Below are 17,641 nucleotides of genomic sequence, written 5' to 3' on the forward strand. Positions count from 1 at the left end.
TGACATTGATTCATTTCACCTTAGTGACTTTCACACACAACTTGCCCAAGATCAAATAGTTAGAAGAGGCAGTGAGTTTGTTTTCCCGCAAATTTATAACCATCCTCTAGAGCCAATAAACACAACTCCAACCCTCTTAGCCCAATCCCTGGAGTATAAGGATCCTATGAGTATAGAGGGAGAAACTGCACTCGATGCAGCAAATAAAGAATGTACAATGAGTGAACCCACAGCTCTGTCTCCTACGAAGTAAAGCAGTACCCCCACTGAGACAACTGTAACCTCCTATGTATCTTCCCAAAAGGATACACTGGCTGAAACGGAACATAAACAGTTACTAGATCCATCTTCTCAAAAAGGTGGGTCTATTAAAATTCGTCCATCAGCCACGACATCCTGTATTGAGTCAAACACACTCTCCAATATTCAAGCTCTTGAAGCTTTAAATGAGTCAATTAGAAGAGCGTTATTTGGTGAGGTTGAATTGACGGTAACAGGGCATTCAACCATATTACGGTTAGAATATCTTGTTCAAGGTCCTTCAATGGATCAACTGCCTTCACAGGTGTTAGGAGGGAGTGTTGTAATTGTTGCCACATCTAGCACAACACTTACCTCCCCAGGACTAATAAACCTGGATGTATCTGCGAATAGGGAATCCGACATAGGTGCGGATTAGCAACCCATTAGCGATGAACCAGATTCAACTGGTGAGCCGAAAGGAAAAGTATCTTCACCGAAACTAGAGGAAGCTGAGGAACAAATGCCAGATGTGACGGCCTCAGTGATCCTCCCAGAAATTCCAACTCTGGACCATTCATCTCATGATGACATGCAACTTGTCTTGAACAAGGATCGGGAATTGTGAACTCCCATTGCACCACTGCTGACCTCCTTAAGGATGGCTCCACTGTTTCTTGCAGGTATTTTTTCTGGATCTCGGAGCTATGAGCGGAGTGTATCCGTGAGGATGAGTGAAACACCAATCCTTGAGCCGAGTGACAGAGAGTTGAGTGAAACACTGCAAGAAACCCGTGAGATACCTACCTCTCAAACATTACCTATAGACATGTCACAGTACGTAACAAAATCTTATCTTGAAGAGCAGTTGGCATTCAAAGACAGCTATCTCAAAGAACAACTGGCTCTAAAGGATCAATACCTCAAAAATGAATTGTCTATCAGGGATCAATAGATTGCACGTCTTTCCGAGCAGCTTGAACTTCAACAAGCATCATTTGCAATCTTATGGGAATTTGTGGAACAATCTCTCTCACAATCAAGGAAGGGAAAGGCAATTGCCAATATTGTGCCAAAGATCTCAGTTAGCAAGAAAGTGTCAATCCATGTCTCCTATGAAATCGTTCTTGTCAGTATTGGGCCAAAGACCTCAGTCAGCAAGCAAGTGTCTATTTTAGAAAAATTTATTCTAGAGATCCCTGCCTTGATCTTGCCCGCTCAATCAACCCCAGCTCTGAAGGATAACACAACTGAGGGGGAGAAAAGGGTAGAGCAAGAAAAAGTAGTTGTTGCTGTGGATTTAATTCAAGATGACTTTCAAGCAGCTGGCTTTGTATATGATGAGTTTGGAGATGAGCTGGTAGAAGAAAAGGAAGAAGAGAGTATTGATGAAAGGGTGATAATCAAATCAAGAATTATTGAGAAGAGTTCTACGACTCAGGGGGAGCAATCAACATCGAAATAAGATCATCTGAGTCAAGTCATTAAAGCTTAGAGAATCTTATATCGGAGATATATGCTCCAAAGCCCATATTCTCAGAGTATGAGGTGGAGGAAGGAGAGATGGATGAGAGTGACATTCCTAAGGGGTGTGAACCCAGATTTGAAGAGGTGGTGATAGATGAGAGAAAGATTTCTCTGAGGATGAGGAATATGAAGATGAAGATGCCTTCTCAGATGACTATTTGTTCTATGGATTGCCAGAAAAATTTAACCGATCTTATGAAGAAATTCAAGAAGAGATAGAACGATCAAGAGCAAGAGTACGAAGAGATGTCTAGAGAAAGGAATCCAGAGAAGCTAGAGAATCATATCTTCGGGCAAACAGGAGAGGAAGTAAATGGGATGAGATAAAAAGGAAAATGGACAAACTGAAGTCTATCATAATTTAGACCCTGGCAACAGGAATTTCTGAACATTGTGGAGAAGTACAGAGGGGATTATCTCAATATTCATGAGTTCTATGATCAGTTCAATAGAATAATCACTGGAACCACTGTGAATATTTTAAAGAATGGATGAAAGACACTGTTAATCGCATTAATAGACTATAAATGAAGATTTCCACAAGTGTTCTGAAGAAGCTAAACATTGTTGAACTGTTTGTCCTTACATCAAAGATTCCAGGGTTGAAATCAAATGAGAATGAATACTTCAGAGACAAGCTTCGGAAGATGATAATGGATGTGTCTCCTCAAGCATTTATTTATCCATTTGTGATCAAGGTATTTGTAGATGGCAGGATACAGAACATCACCATGTCTGATCAACATATAAAATCCATTCTTTTTTTACAACTCAATTTCCTGGAAAGTCAACTCGGGAGCAAAAGAGAAAAACTAGAAGCCCCAGGAGTCAGGAGATCAGAAGCAGACTTGAAAGCTGCTGAAGTTCTATATGCTTACAGGATCAATGGAAAGATGATCAGGGACTCATAGATGGACATGAAGAAGGTAACCAGAGCTTATCATGAGATGGTACTTACAAATGGAGAGGAAAAAATTAATCTTCTAAAAGATAGGGAACATAATATCAGCACTGATCATGAAGGGGATCTAGTCTTTGAGATTAAAAAATGAAGATTAAGATCAAGGGTTTCAGAGCAAGCAAATCAGAAGCGATACAACAAGCCTTGTTGGATGTCAAACTTTGCACATGTAAAGTAGACAAGGTTCCTCTAATTTTTTATCATAAAGATACTTAATGAGGTATTAGAAGAGGAATTGATCAACGACACTAAGAGAGTACGAGGACATCTCAAAAGGATAACAGTATTTGTAATGGCAAGAAAATCTACTATGTTGTTTGAACTTATTCATAAGTGCTCCAAAATCAGATATCTCCAATTGATGTTTAATGAACTGAATAATCCAACTCCCATTAATGCACTTGAAATAGAAGCTCGTGATTCTGTCCAAGCTAGACCGAATGACCTTCTGAATAGAAGTAAAAGATCATCTCTTCCAGATTCAGCAAAATCAACATACCCCAGAAAGAAAGATACCAATAGAAAGTCTATTCATACTCAATGCACTCAAGAAGGAGAAGGTCGTCAAGGCAAGAAGCTGAAGAAGACAAAAACAAAGAAGACATAGATTATCTGTTCAGGCTAGAGGAACACTTCTTTGTAATTTGTAATTTAAGAAATCTGGAATTGTATATTGATAGGGAATAGAATAAGGCCTGAATATGTAATTAATATGGCATTAATTATATCGGAATTAGGCCAATAACCATGCCCATTTGAGAAGGCCCGAAACCCTGAATATTAATTAATTTCGTAATTAATTAATAAGGGATAATTCAGCTGATAAGATGAGTCCTAGAGGGGAAATAAATCCTTGTAGATTGGCCTCCAAGGAACCTCGTGGGATAAGAAATCAGCTTCCTACCTATTAGGACTTCAAAGTACATTCTAATTCTGAGACTTGCCCACCAAGTCTCCTAACTCAAGTCCAATTCAAGGACTCCCAACATCTATATAAGGGGCCTCACCCCACGAATCAGAACTATGTTTTTGACTTGATTCTTGGCAATCAACAAGGTATGTAGGCATCTTGTTAAGGTAGATCGAGTCACGAAACACAAGATCAGTCAAATCGAGCCTCAAAGCTCACGTTGCCTAGTAATAAATACAGCAATTATTATACCTTAGTTTTTGATCCATAACATATATGTAATCCAGAATGCATTTAATATCATTATCTATTTTCAGGTTGTACTTTTTCTTATTGTTAGTTGAGTTATCCTTAGGGATTTGCTTGTCGAACTCTAACAATCAAATATGGGAGATTGTAAAGCATAATGTAACGTAATATGTAATCGAGGAATTATAACTCAACGTGAAACATAAACAGATAAATAATATTAAACTGTGAAGCACTAGAACCATGAAGATGAAGACTGGATAAATACAAAGAATCAAAAGATGGAATTAATGCTCTAATTCTGTAACCAGGTCATGGGAAGAAGTTCATTAATATATTCAAGCCTCCATGTAGAATAAGATGTCAAAGGACTTCGAGTGTAAATGAAATGGTTTGATTTGAAGTATTACATATCAAGGGTTTAGTGTTTGAAGCAATGAATATCCAACCAAGCTGTATTAACTCGGTATTGCAAAGGAAACTGGATTAAATCAATTCATGTTAGTTGTTTGTGAACCTGACCAGTGCACCAAGCATCAACATATCATAAAGAAATTATTTCAGTTATACAATAAAAATATTTTTGATACAATTATTGAATACAAGAAGTGAAATCTTGTCTAAGGCAAATGCTTGCCTCATGGTCGCAAGGAAAACTCCTACTTGCTAATAGGAGTCGCCAGTAAGACCCTTGAAACATTTCAATGTCGCAAGGTAGGAGGCACAAGGGCTCATAGTCGCAAGTTAGGAAATTTTCTATGTCATGGAAGACTTGCTTGTGGTCGCAAGTCAGGGAAGACTTGCTTGTGGTCGCAAGTCAAAAATTGTGCAAAGTAAATATTCAAGGGAAATCCCTTATTGTGGTCGCCAATAACTTACTTGCCTATTGGTCGCAAGTAAACAAGGTAAATGTTTTTCTTGCAGTCGCCAGTAATGGAAATGGCTCTAAGGAAACTTACTTGCCTTGTGGTCGTAAGTGAGAAGCAAGGGAGTTAAGGACAATTCCTTATTGTCGCAAGTAAGCTCAAAGGCAAAGCAGCTCACTTTCCTCTAGTCGCCAGTAAAGTGTTGGAGATTTCATTGATTATCAGAAACAAATGAATTTAGTTTTGTGGTTGAAAACAAGCCACCTGTCCAAATCTTTTGAAGACTACAAAAGCAGGAGAGTGAATTAATATTCACTTGGTTATCTTCCTCAGCAACTACATTGTTTTTACGAGAGCTCCATTAAAGACCTCATTTATTAAGCTTGTAAACACAACGTTGTGCTGTCAAATTTATTGTAGCTAATCACTTATTTGATTAGATAGTGGCAACCTCAAATTTATATTAATAAAATGATATATTCCTCGAATTATTTCATGTCTATTTGATTCCGTATATATAACGAAGAACTTGAAATGAATCGAATAAGATTGTAGGTATCGTATTCAATCCCCCCCTTCTACAATACTTTGGGACTAACACTATTATTTAACATAAATATTTCAAATATGAAATTTCGATTATCTGACATTTCATTAATTAAATCCATTTCATTTATCTCATATTATAAACAATAGTTAACCAATAATTTAAATAGCTTGCGATTAATGGAAACTTACATTGAATATCTTCTTCTTCTTCTTCTTCATCTTCCCCTTCTCCTTCTCCTTCTCCTTCTCCTTCTTCTCTACTTCTCCTTCTCACCAATAAGTAAAAACAAGACACAAAAAATAAAGATGTATATATGATATAACTTTTTGGCACAAAAAATTTTCTACCACTAGTTGGTAGGAAATATCCCTCATTTCCTACTCTTATTTGGTAGGAAATAACTCGCAATCGATCAGCCAATCATAATGCAACACATAATGTTACCATATTGAGTGGACACACCAGTTCCTACCGATATCAGTAAGAAATGGTTTACACTAAACCTACCAATAATCGGTAGGAAATGAGTTATGTAAAATGGCGTCGGTTCAGTGTTGACGCTGATAATTACAAGGTGGTATGCGGGTCCTACCATATACATTTCCTACCGATTTTGGTTGTGTCTTTTTGGTTCCATGTTTATGTGTTTAGAAACAAGAATCAGATTTGAAAGCTGCAGATTCAATATGGTTGCATCAGGCATTCGGCTCATACCTTAAATCCAAAAGTATCTATTCATGTAATATTTAATTTCTAGTGTATTTATATTAGATTGATACATCTCTTTGTTTCTTCTTGATTTTTTTCTCATTAGACTATAGAGTTGTGTTCAATTCAGTAGAATGGAACGAATTTGGGTCTGAACTGATGGCCCATTCCCGCTGGAATGAAAAATAAGTTGTTTAATTGGATTGTAGGAATGGAATGACTTATTATTAGCCCATTCAAATACCCGAATAAACCCCCACATCCTTTCATTTCAATACATGCGGGACAGTTTCATTTCAATCAATCCCAAATCTATCATTTCTTCAACGACCTCAAATTCTCGCATTTTATCACATCATCTCCTCTTTATATAATCATATCCATATCTACAATTAGGGGCATATGCACGAGGACTTGGGGCTTCATTAATATTTTTTATAATAGTTTTAAAGTTCTCAAATACCAAATAATTCTTAAAATTATTTTTATACACTATCATGATAGGTTAATTGAATTTTTCGAGATGCTATCTTTTGAAAATAATAAATTAATTCATGATCAATATTTGTAAATACATCACTCTCGATATATATCACCAAACTATCATTCATCCATTCATCTCCCATTCGATTTCGCATATCAGTCTTGACAATATTCATTGCAAAATATATTTTTTCAACAGAAACGGTTGTCACCAGTAGAAGTAATGCTAATTCAATCAAGCGATACATCAATGAATATGTGCAAGACTTCTTAGTTGCAACCTTTTTTTACGTGATTTCCCAAATCTCAGTTGGTTAAAGAGAGGATAACTATCCTCTTGGTCACAGGTTCGAATCCCATGAGAGAAGAATTTATGATTATTCCTCCTGAGTCAGAGCTTGTCGCTTAAATGCGGTATACCTTGGTTCACGTGGTTTGCAGGTTATTGCGTGAGCCCGTAGGACTTACCCAGTGCGCACCCAAAGGGTAGCGGCTGCGGGTTACCTACGATAAAAAAAATCTTAATATCTCTTGACATTATAAATGTACATGTCTAACTAATTGCGAATCATTAGAAGTTCTATTCATGAAAAAACTTTCGGATAAAAATTAACAGATGCACTAGTTTAGCAACGTGAAGGCATAATATGTATCTCTAGGATCAAGGCAAGCTATTGAGGGAAACAAATATGTACTTGTTTCTCGCTGCATAATATGTATCTCCGGCTACAGAAAGAAACAAACATGTACTTGTTTTTAAAAACTGGTTATCGAACTATTGTGAAATTAAATCAATAACCTAAATTGCAACTAAATTGTAAACGATAAATACTAACACTAGTAAAGAGTTAATGTAATAGAAAGAATATAACTAAAATGAATTTTGGTAAATTACCTCACAAAAAATTTTGACTTGATAATAATGATAGTTGGTAACACTTTATCCATTTTTCTCGTTCGGGTACGAGATTGTATAATAATATATATTTGCATATTAACGATGTTGATATTATTTGACACAGAAAAAGTTGACCTCGTCTAAAAAAATATTTTATCTTCTTTCTGGTAAAAAATTCAGTTGTTAATTTAAGAGGCTACCACTAAGAGATTGCCGCTAATTGTCAAATAAGGTCGTGGTCATAACTTGAGTCTCGAGTAGTGCAGTTCGAAAAACTTATTATTTATCAAGTCGTCTATTGCAGCTGAAACATGTTCAAAAATGGATCGTAGTGCACTTTGCATCTCTCAGCATATCATCACTTGCATTTTAGTATTCAATATTTTTTTGTAGGCACTTGGCAACCCCCAGTTTCATAATTTCAGGAGTTTGCATCCTCAAACACAATTTTTGCCCAAAATCAGTAATTCCTATTTCATTTCCTTTTAAGAGGAAAGGCTGCATAAAATGGATTTCTCTTAGTAGCCCCCAGATAATTTAGACAACGTTAGTTGCAATCAAAACTAGTATACTAAACTGATAAGGAATATGAAGTGCATTTTTCTCAAGATCAGAAGATGTAGCTTTAAGTCAAGGATGTTGCTAACCAACTCCTAGGAAATCTTGGGTGTGATCCAAGCTATATGGTGCCAGAGCAGTGAAGCAAGTGATTCAACAAAATGTGAAGAACTAGCTTGCCGATGGCATCTTGAGGGGACGGTTTAAGAATGAACAGTCTAAATAGACACAGAGCTCACAGCATTCCTATACTACAAGCTTTCTCACAGTCTGTTTGATGTCTTGGGCACTTGCAGTAACATTTTTAAAGTTCATATGCCAACTTTAGCTGAAAATGCTTGTGTTCTGGCAACAAATTTCTTTGATCTGGTACGGATTTTGTTAAACATGAGCTTACATCTACAACATTTTGTTATTTTATTAGTTAAGGTGTTCTAACAATCAATATGCTGGGACCAATTGTTATATAAGGTAAAGATAAGCAACTTCATGCCTCAGGGTCTATACAAGGTTATACATGAAGACGAAGTTCTGAAATATCCAAAGTACAAATCTAAGGGCATCAATTTAAAAACAGTCTTGACGGGTTTGGATATTGATTACTCTAATTTTCTAAACATAAGCAGCGGTTAATTTTAAGGCCAAAGCAACTGTTATATGCCCTTTATTGATGCCTTCACTACAAATGCACACATAGCCTAGTTTAAGTATAATGATTTTATGTAAAATATATACAAGTCAGCGATTGATGAGAAACCAAAATCCTGAATTATCACTTAGTTGATTTAGTATATAAATACACATGTTGTTGCATACTTCTACACATTTCAGGCAACAAAAGTCCAGTGATGAGTGATGAAACCAAAACATTGGCTAAATCTTCAAAATCCCACAGCCAGCAACAGGTGGTAAACAGCATACTTGCTGTAATTGTATGGCATCTCTGACTGTTACAGACTTACAGTGTAGCTTTTTAAAGTTTAATACAACACTTTATCTCCCACTTGCACAAGTCCTCCATCCGACAAACAAATGAAAGCTTAAATCTCTTGAATCCTGTCCAATTAAAAGATGTAATATATCAGCCGGACTCACAGTACATGATGTGGGGAAAATGTGAGGTGCAAAACCAAACAGATGTTTTTCAACTACGATAAGCAGCTTAAGGATGTTTAGAATCATGCTTCTGAGCTAACTAGGAAATATACCATAATTTCTATCTTGAGTATGACTAGGAGCATCACTTCCATGATTCCATCAGAAGATGGTTGATCAGATTTTCAAATTATAAATATCAGATAAGCCAACACAGAAATATCTACTTGCATGTATGTAGAGCTGGACTTAATTTGTCAACGGACTCGAGCGTACCTACATGTGCAACCACAAGTCCTGTTTCCACTGAGCAGTCACTCTAAGTCAGATGCCTCTTCTGAATCAGACAACGGCAATAATGTGCAAATTCCAAGAACATGTCCATTGAGACACACATAATACTCAATTGCATCATCGTAAGAACCTAACCTGCAGCTAGCACTTTGTGGTATCATCTTTGCTTGCAGCATGCTCCACAGTTTTGCCTTGCAATATGGACACACTTCTGTTGGATGAAGTCTAGCCCCTCTTCCAATTAGCATCTTCCGAACTTTTGACACTCCAAACGACTTGAACACGCCCCTGAAAAACCCAACATCTCCCTCTTCCCCTTGGTCAAGATGTTCACAAGGGTCGGAAACATACAAAACATCTGATCTGCATTTAGGTAAAAGAAAACTTTTTCCTGAGGTCCGAGAGAACCGAGTTCTTTGCGCAAAGTGGCCAGGTATATTAGTGTTGCTAAACAATCCACCCTTGGTACATCCTGAGCAATATATAAGCAATTTTCCTAGTGCCCTCCAGTTCCCATCAATACTGTGACTCCCACTAGATTGTAAATCAAGCATCATTTTTGGAGCTCTTGTCCGGCAAAATTCCTTCCAGAGTACTCTTTTAGCCAGATCGTCGAACCATTTGCATACACGAGAAAGACTTGCAATTATCTTAGGATTCCAGTTTAAATGCTGAAGTAGTAAGAAAATAACTTCTTCACTTAAATGTCCTTTTGTACAGACACAGCTTGCTGAGTGTACACAGCGATACACCTTCATTATCGTCATGTCGTACCTAGTAAATAGTTGCACCCAAAGTAGCTATAAGTCTAATATCTAATAATATATATGTTACATAAGCTAAAAAATTCAACTTTTTAAACATATACATAAATGTAACCATCAAAACCTCAAGCAAACAAGTGTATGTCACTAATAAGAGCCAGTAGATAAATATTGCAAAAAAAGAGTTAACACGCACCAATCATGTCACAAAAAGAATTTTCAACTCACGAAAACTAAGTTTTAACTAGATGGGGATAAGTAAGTGAATCAATGACTTGAGTAGAGTAAAAAAGGCTTGATTCAACTTCAAAAGCACTAGGCAAGTATATTACTAAAACCTTTGATGATATCCAATTGATCAAGAATTGAATATTGTATGAGAGACTATAGTTTCATCTCATAAGAAGAAATCAGTGATGTCAAGGATATAGTAGGTCACTAGGTGAAGGTGACTAAGCAGAGTAGATAGATGTGATGGAGAGGTTCGGCACATTTTCTGAAACCTGCAGTAAAGACAACTATAAATTGGTTTTGTTCTGTGACTCTGTTCAGAAGACCTACTAGCCAAAGCTATGTATTAGCTTCCTGCTATCAACAAACTGCAATGGTTCTATCACATGGTTATGTACTCATGTATTATGTATTTGCCTTTTCCCCTCACAAATAGTGGATGCTTCACATAAAAGTAACTACTTAGTAAACACAAAACTAAAAGATCTATAAGGAAGTCATTTGAAAAACACGTCGAGTTCTCAGCAATGGTCTCAAGAAATACCTTCAAAAATTGTTTTGAGTCAAAAATAATTGTCTAATTTATTTTCCATCAAACAAAGGAAACTGTATAAAGGTTAAATAAGAGTTTTTTATATTAAAAGATACAATCAAACTTAATTCTGCTAAGCACGCACTAAATAGTTGATACGTCATTTCCATGTAAAAAAAAATTGTATACTTCATGATATATAAATATATTCTCAACTATGCCAAGAATTTGAAAATTTTCTTTAGCGCGTTCCAGATCATCCTCTGCTTTTTTTGAAACAATCTTGCTTAGGCGAGGCTCGTGTTACATAAACTAAATGGGTTTTGATTTGTAACAAAAGCAGGTAAGTTGCAAAGAATTTCATTATATTAGAATTCAAAAATCAATCTTTTTTTTGTAGAAGAGTAGAAACCAACTTATTACTCATTTAAAGATCAACTAAAATCAACCAAAGACCATTAACATCCACATTCAATCAAAACATAGCATATAAAGCAAAGAAAAATCAAGAAAATCATACAAACACAACTCAAATCCAAAAACAAACAACCCAACAAATGAAATAGATAAAAATAGCATTAAAGCTAATAACTTTACACACCTCAAGTCATACAAACTTACTTTCCTATATCACCTATTAATTACAACACAAGCAAATATTAGGGTTCTAAGAATCTTGAAATTTGACCCAGAAAAGCAAGAAAAAAATACCTGAATTAAATAGCAAATATTGTAGCTTTCAAGAATCTTGATTTAAGAGCTAGGGTTTGTTTGTTTGATAAACTTGAAGAGATTTGAACAGTGAAGAAGAAAGGGGGGTTTCTTAGTATATATCTACAAGGAGAATATATAATATAATAATAGTAGTTTATTATTTACAGAGAAGGCTAATATTACAATACGACATTTATGGTAGACCAAGACAGACAAATGAAATGAAGACATATCAGCAGCATTTGAGTTGCATGCTTGTGGGGATAAATGAATTTGATGCGGCAATTTTGTAAACTTTGAAGCACATATTTCTGGCATGGGGCTTTTGGCCGTATTTAAAGAGGATTAACATGTATGAACCAAAAACAAAAGAGGATTAACATGGGTTTTAACTTTCTCAGTTTTCTTTTTTTTCCTTTTTATTTTTTCAGAAAGATGGTTTTTTTTGTGTTTTTTGGAACCTGGTTCCTGGCAAATATTTTTTAGAAAAATATATTTTTGCGTTACTTGTGTTATAAATAAATTATAAACTATAGAGTAAGAAATGGTAAGGGAAAAAGAAAGATTTCAAAAGTATTATTACTTTTTCTGTGATTGTTCAAATACAATTGACTAGGCAAAACTTTTATTTATAGTAGAGTTTTATCAACTATACTAAAAAAACTTCTCAGATTAACAAAATCTTGATTTTCGTGACAAGCTTCCAACATTAAATTAAGTCTTTCTTGATAAGTATCGCGAGTCTTTCTTAGTAAGTATTGTGAGTCTTCCTTAGCAAGATTTGACAATCATTATTATAACACTCCCCCTTGATTGTCAAATATGAGTATCTCAAAGATTGACTGCCTCGTTAAAACCTTGTAAGGAAAAACCCGGTGGTATAAAAACCTTGACGAAGGAAAAAGAGTACAATCTCCCCCTGAATAAAATATCTCACATATTGACATCTTGATGTAATATGTTCTTTAATCTTCGCATTCCGATGTTATTTCGTAGCTTTTCAAATATTGATGTCGGTAGTGACTTTGTAAGTATATCCGCCAGATTATCATATGATCGAATTTGTTGTACCTCAATATCTCCATTATCTTGTAATTCGTGAGTATAGAAGAATTTTGGTAATATGTGTTTTGTTTGATCTCCCTTGATATATCCTTCCTTTAACTGTTTAATGCAAGCTGAATTATCTTCAAACAAAATGGTAGGGCTGTCTGTAACATTTGATAATCCACATGAATGCAGAATATGTTGGATTATGGATCGTAGCTAGACCCATTCCCTACTTGCTTTATGGATTGCTAGTAATTTTGCGTGATTTGATGAAGTTGCAGACATGGTCTATTTTGTAGATTTCCAAGAGATAACAGTACCGCAAAGGGAATAAGTAACATGTCTGTGATCGTCCAACATGAGGATCTGACAAGTATCCAGCATCTGCATATCCAACCAGCTGTGATTTCGAATTATTTAGAAAGAATAATTCAAGATCAATTGTCTCGTGAAGATATCTCAATATATGCTTGATTTCATCCCAATGTCTTGTAGTTGGATCTGAACTGAATCTTGCTAATAGATTCACAGCAAAAGCAATATCAGGTCGTGTATTATTTGCGAGGTACATAAGAGCGCTAATTGCACTAAGATATGGAACTTCTGGTCCGAGTGGATCTTCACCTTCTTTTCTGGGACGAAATGGATCCTTCTCAACTTCAAGTGACCAAACCACCATTGGTGTAATCAGAGGATGAGATTTGTCCATGTAAAATCGATCAAGAACTTTTTCTGTGTAGGTTGATTGATGAATAAATATTCCTGAAGATAAGTGTCTGTAAACCTAAACAGAACTTTGTCTTTCCAAGATCTTTCATCTCAAACTCATTTTTCAAATAATTAGCAGCATTAGTAATATCTTCAAAAGTACTTACAATATTCAAATCATCCACATATACAGCAATAATAACGAAACCAATTTGAGATCTTTTAATAAACACACATGGACATACTTTATCATTAACATGTCCATCATTCAATAGGTATTCACTAAGCTTGTTGTACCACATACGACCAGATTGTTTCAGTTCATATATTGATCGTTGTAATTTAACTGAGTATAAATGACGAGTCTTAGTCTCATCCAATTTTAATCCTTCAGGGATTTTCATATAGATACACTATCAAGTGATCCATATAGGTAGGCTATCACAACGTCCATCAGAAGTGTTTCCAATTTTTCCATACAAGCCATACCCATAAGAAAATGAAAAGTAACTTCATCCATCACAGGAGAGTAAGTTTCCTGGTAATGAAATCCAGGACTTTGAGAGAATCCCTGGGCTACGAGCCAGGCTTTATATCTTACAATTTCATTTCTCTCATTTCATTTTCGTACAAATACCCATATGTTCCCAACGGAGACCACACCAGCTGGTGTTCGGACTGCAGGTCCAAATACATTTCTCTTGCGCAAGGATTGCAATTCTTCCTGGATTGCAATTTTCCATTTTGGCCAATCATCTCTTTGTCGACATTCTTTCACATTTTGTGGTTCTGGATCAGAGTTCATAATAATATCACATGCCAAGGAAAAAGCATATACACCATCAATTTAAATACTCCCACAATCCAATAATTTTCCGTTATGTACATTACTCAATGAGATCTCATAACTTTCAGGTACCTTTGCTTTTACGAAAGCATATGCCACTTAAGGGGCAATATCCTCTTCTAGAGGCAATACCACTTCTGGTGGTTTTGTCACTACCACTTCAGGGGTTTTAACCTCTTCAGGAGGGGATACCACTTCTGGGGTATTGTCTGGAACACTTGCCACTTTGAGGCATGTCCAATCGTTTTCCGTTTTCGTGCTACAACATCTTTTGCACCAACTGGTCTACCGTGCTTCTGGCATAGTTTTAAATTACTAGTCAATTCTTCGGGAACTGATTTATGAATAGGTATTTCAACCCTTGTTGGGGCATTAATGGCAGGTATATGTGATTTAACAATATGTCTAGAATCACTAAGAGCATCTGGCATTTGATTAGCAATATTTTGCATATGAATAATTCTTTGAACTTCAGATTCGCATTGATTAGTTCGCGGATCTAAAGCATTTAATCCTGATATATTCCATGTCAAGTCAGGGTTTATCTTATGCAATAATTTGTCTCCCCCTAATGTCGGAAATATTGACTCAGCAAAGTGACAATCAGCATAGTGAGCAGTAAAAAATCCCCAGTTAGCGGTTCAAAATATCTTATAATAGATTGTGAATCAAAACCGATATATATACTCATCCTCCTTTGCGGTCCCATCTTTGACCTTTGAGGTGGGGCAATGGGAACATATACGGCATAACAAAAAATTCCTAAAATGAGAGACATCAGGAATTTGACCAAGTGCTAGTTGATGGGGAGATTGTTTATGATAGGAGGATGGCCTAAACCTTATTAATTTTGCAGCATGTAATATAGCATGACCCCAAACATATGTAGGTAAGTTAGCTCTAAGAAGTAAGGGACGAGTGATAAGTTGAAGTCTTTTAATCAAAGATTATGTTTGTATGTACGCTACTGGATGTTCGACTGAGATTCCTACCGTCATACAATAATCATTGAAAGTTGAGGATGTAAATTCAGCAGCATTATCTAAACGAATTGGTTTAATAGGATGGTCATATTAGTATTTGTGGCCTAGAGACGACACTATGATGTTTTAGTTTAAGATATTTAGATTATTAATATTTATGTTCTATCGATTATTCTTTTTATAATTTATTAATTCTTAATTTACTGCGATATGAATGTTAGATTAATAAATGTCCTTGGAATATGATATGAATTCTATACCTCTAAGTACATGACTTAGAAATGAGATTATGAGAATAGTATCAATATTCCTAAAGGTCCCTAGTCAAGTATTATAATTAAGGGACAATAATAATACATTAAGACCGGTGTGTTTGTTGACTGATGATCACATCTCATTGATCATAGGTATAGTGATACTAAAGTCAAAAAACATAGGCATATGTAAATGTATATGATGTTGGACAGACCCAATGTGAGATTCTACATGACTGTTGTGTCATAAGTAATTCTCACAGTGATAATGATGTAATGGTTCTTAGACCTGAAGTCATTATATTTCTATACGAGAATTAATATACATTGTTTCCAATAAAAGTTTTCCTTGGCTGGGTAACGATAAAAGTGAACATTGGTTATATTATGAATCGTATGAGAAATATAAATGATCCAGATGGGATTTAACCCTCCTATTTTATGAGTGATATTATTGGCCTCTTATGTGAGCTAGACTATGAAATGTGTGGTCACGCTCAAATATTGGTTTGATATGTTAGTCTACTCATTGATCAAGGAAATTTGGATTAATTTATGATGACGATGACACATTACATGCCTCTAGTTTAATCTATAATATTTGGTTAAAGGGATTATATTACATTGTACATTATTCATGAAAGGTTTAATCGATCACCGATTGAATTATTATTACTTGGGTCCCAATGATATGTCGCTCATTGTTTATGATTTTAAATTAGATTTAAAATTCATTGCCAACGTAATAATAACCTATAGAGTCGTACTTACAATCTTACTCAACTTATCTATAATATAAAGCTCTTGCTAGCCTGATCCAACTTAAATGGAAATCCTAGCTCGCGCACTGGACAGGGAATCCTCGTTATCAACAATTTCCTTTTCAACTGTTGAAAACATAAAAATTTTGCAAGAGTGAGCTTACTAGCTCAGCAAGTAATAATAGCAGCACTTGAGGTAAACAATCACCAATTGAAATGATTCAGAAGAATCAAGCTTCTGAATAAGCAATGATTAGAATTGGATATTCACTTTTCATTTTAAAAAAAAACCAAGGTTAGGCTGCTGATCAGTCACGCACTAACCCCGAGCAAGGCTCCCAGCTTTGCTCTATATACTGGATCCAAGGCACGCATTGGCCTACTATGACCACGAATCTGGTCTGACCACAAATCTGGTCCACATTTATAAAACCATCCAATTCTAAAATAATTCAATATGATAACCAATGTAAATCAATAAGCTAAATCATAAACAACATTTATCTTGAAGCATAGGGTGATTCATAACACCCTGAAGGCACAACAGGGAATTCAAGAAGATTGGCTTTCAATCAAGGAACGATTTAGAAAGTAGAAGACCAAGGGTTCAAGGGTTCCAAGAATTGGTCTTCTGTTAAATAAGGAATAAGGGTTGGTATGTCAAGCAATTCAATATCAGAAATTAGCATGTGGTAGATATGTATTTGTGAAGTAGTATCGTATGTGTATGGCCTGTATCTGGGAATTCAACAATCAATGGTTTATGAAGAACAAGGCTTCTGGCTCAAGATTAAGAAGAATCAGGGTTCAAAGTTAAAGTTTAAAGCACTTGCAATATAAAACAAGAGTTATTTTGAATAATAGCGACATGTTATAAAACAGTTCGAAAATATTTGCAGTATATAATAAAGAAAGGTTCAAAAGTACTTGCCTTATCATCGACGATTTCCAGTTTACTTGTATTCATCTAACAGTTTTACTCATCAACCACTTTTCTTCTCTTTCTATGCCTTGCTTCTATTTATCAATTATTTTCCTTCTCTTTCTACGCTTTGATTCTATTTATAGATCACTGGTTTCCTTTTCTATGCCTCGTTGATTCTGCTAGGCATCACAAGTACCTATCAATTATTCATACTCATATTATTCTAATCATCACATAGACGTCATAAGCTTTTATCTACCCTTCGTTTTACCCAAATCCGATTTACGGATTGAAAGTTATGAATAAAACAGTCAAACCATAACCACATAGGAATATAACGCATCAATCAGTGAACACGTAGAACATAACACGTAAGGCATTCGATCAAAATAATTTTTCAAAGAGGATTCGGGGTTAAAATAATTTTCCAGGTATTTATTACAAATTTTTGAACATTTTTCGATATTAAAATTGGACTCCGAATCATTTTAAAATTAAATAATAGAGTTCGAACACCCGAATCTGACTTTAAA

The 17,641-nt window shown here is 35.3% G+C and overlaps 1 protein-coding gene across 2 annotated transcripts; it reads right to left on the reverse strand.

Moving 5' to 3' along the window:
- Positions 1–8,648: 8,648 nt before the first annotated feature.
- Positions 8,649–11,784, reverse strand: LOC141718351 (EID1-like F-box protein 2). 2 transcript variants are annotated; one of them, XM_074520733.1, is made up of 3 exons: positions 11,578–11,784; positions 9,326–10,113; positions 8,649–9,006 (listed from the first exon to the last, which is right to left on the reverse strand). In XM_074520733.1, exon 2 carries the CDS (start codon positions 10,104–10,106, stop codon positions 9,360–9,362), a length of 747 nt encoding a protein of 248 aa, XP_074376834.1. In that variant the 5' UTR covers positions 10,107–10,113; positions 11,578–11,784; the 3' UTR covers positions 8,649–9,006; positions 9,326–9,359. The 2 variants fall into 2 exon arrangements, with proteins under 2 accessions (XP_074376834.1, XP_074376833.1); XM_074520732.1 differs by having other exon boundaries at positions 9,322–10,113; positions 11,578–11,780.
- Positions 11,785–17,641: the final 5,857 nt, after the last annotated feature.

The sequence above is a fragment of the Apium graveolens genome, chromosome 4 (genome assembly GCF_009905375.1).
Source record: "Apium graveolens cultivar Ventura chromosome 4, ASM990537v1, whole genome shotgun sequence".
Lineage (NCBI taxonomy): Eukaryota > Viridiplantae > Streptophyta > Magnoliopsida > Apiales > Apiaceae > Apium > Apium graveolens.

What these genes read in the sequence shown, in the direction of transcription:
- LOC141718351 (XM_074520733.1), bottom strand. Translation starts at nt 10,106, where the DNA reads ATGACGATAATGAAGGTGTATCGCTGTGTACACTCAGCAAGCTGTGTC.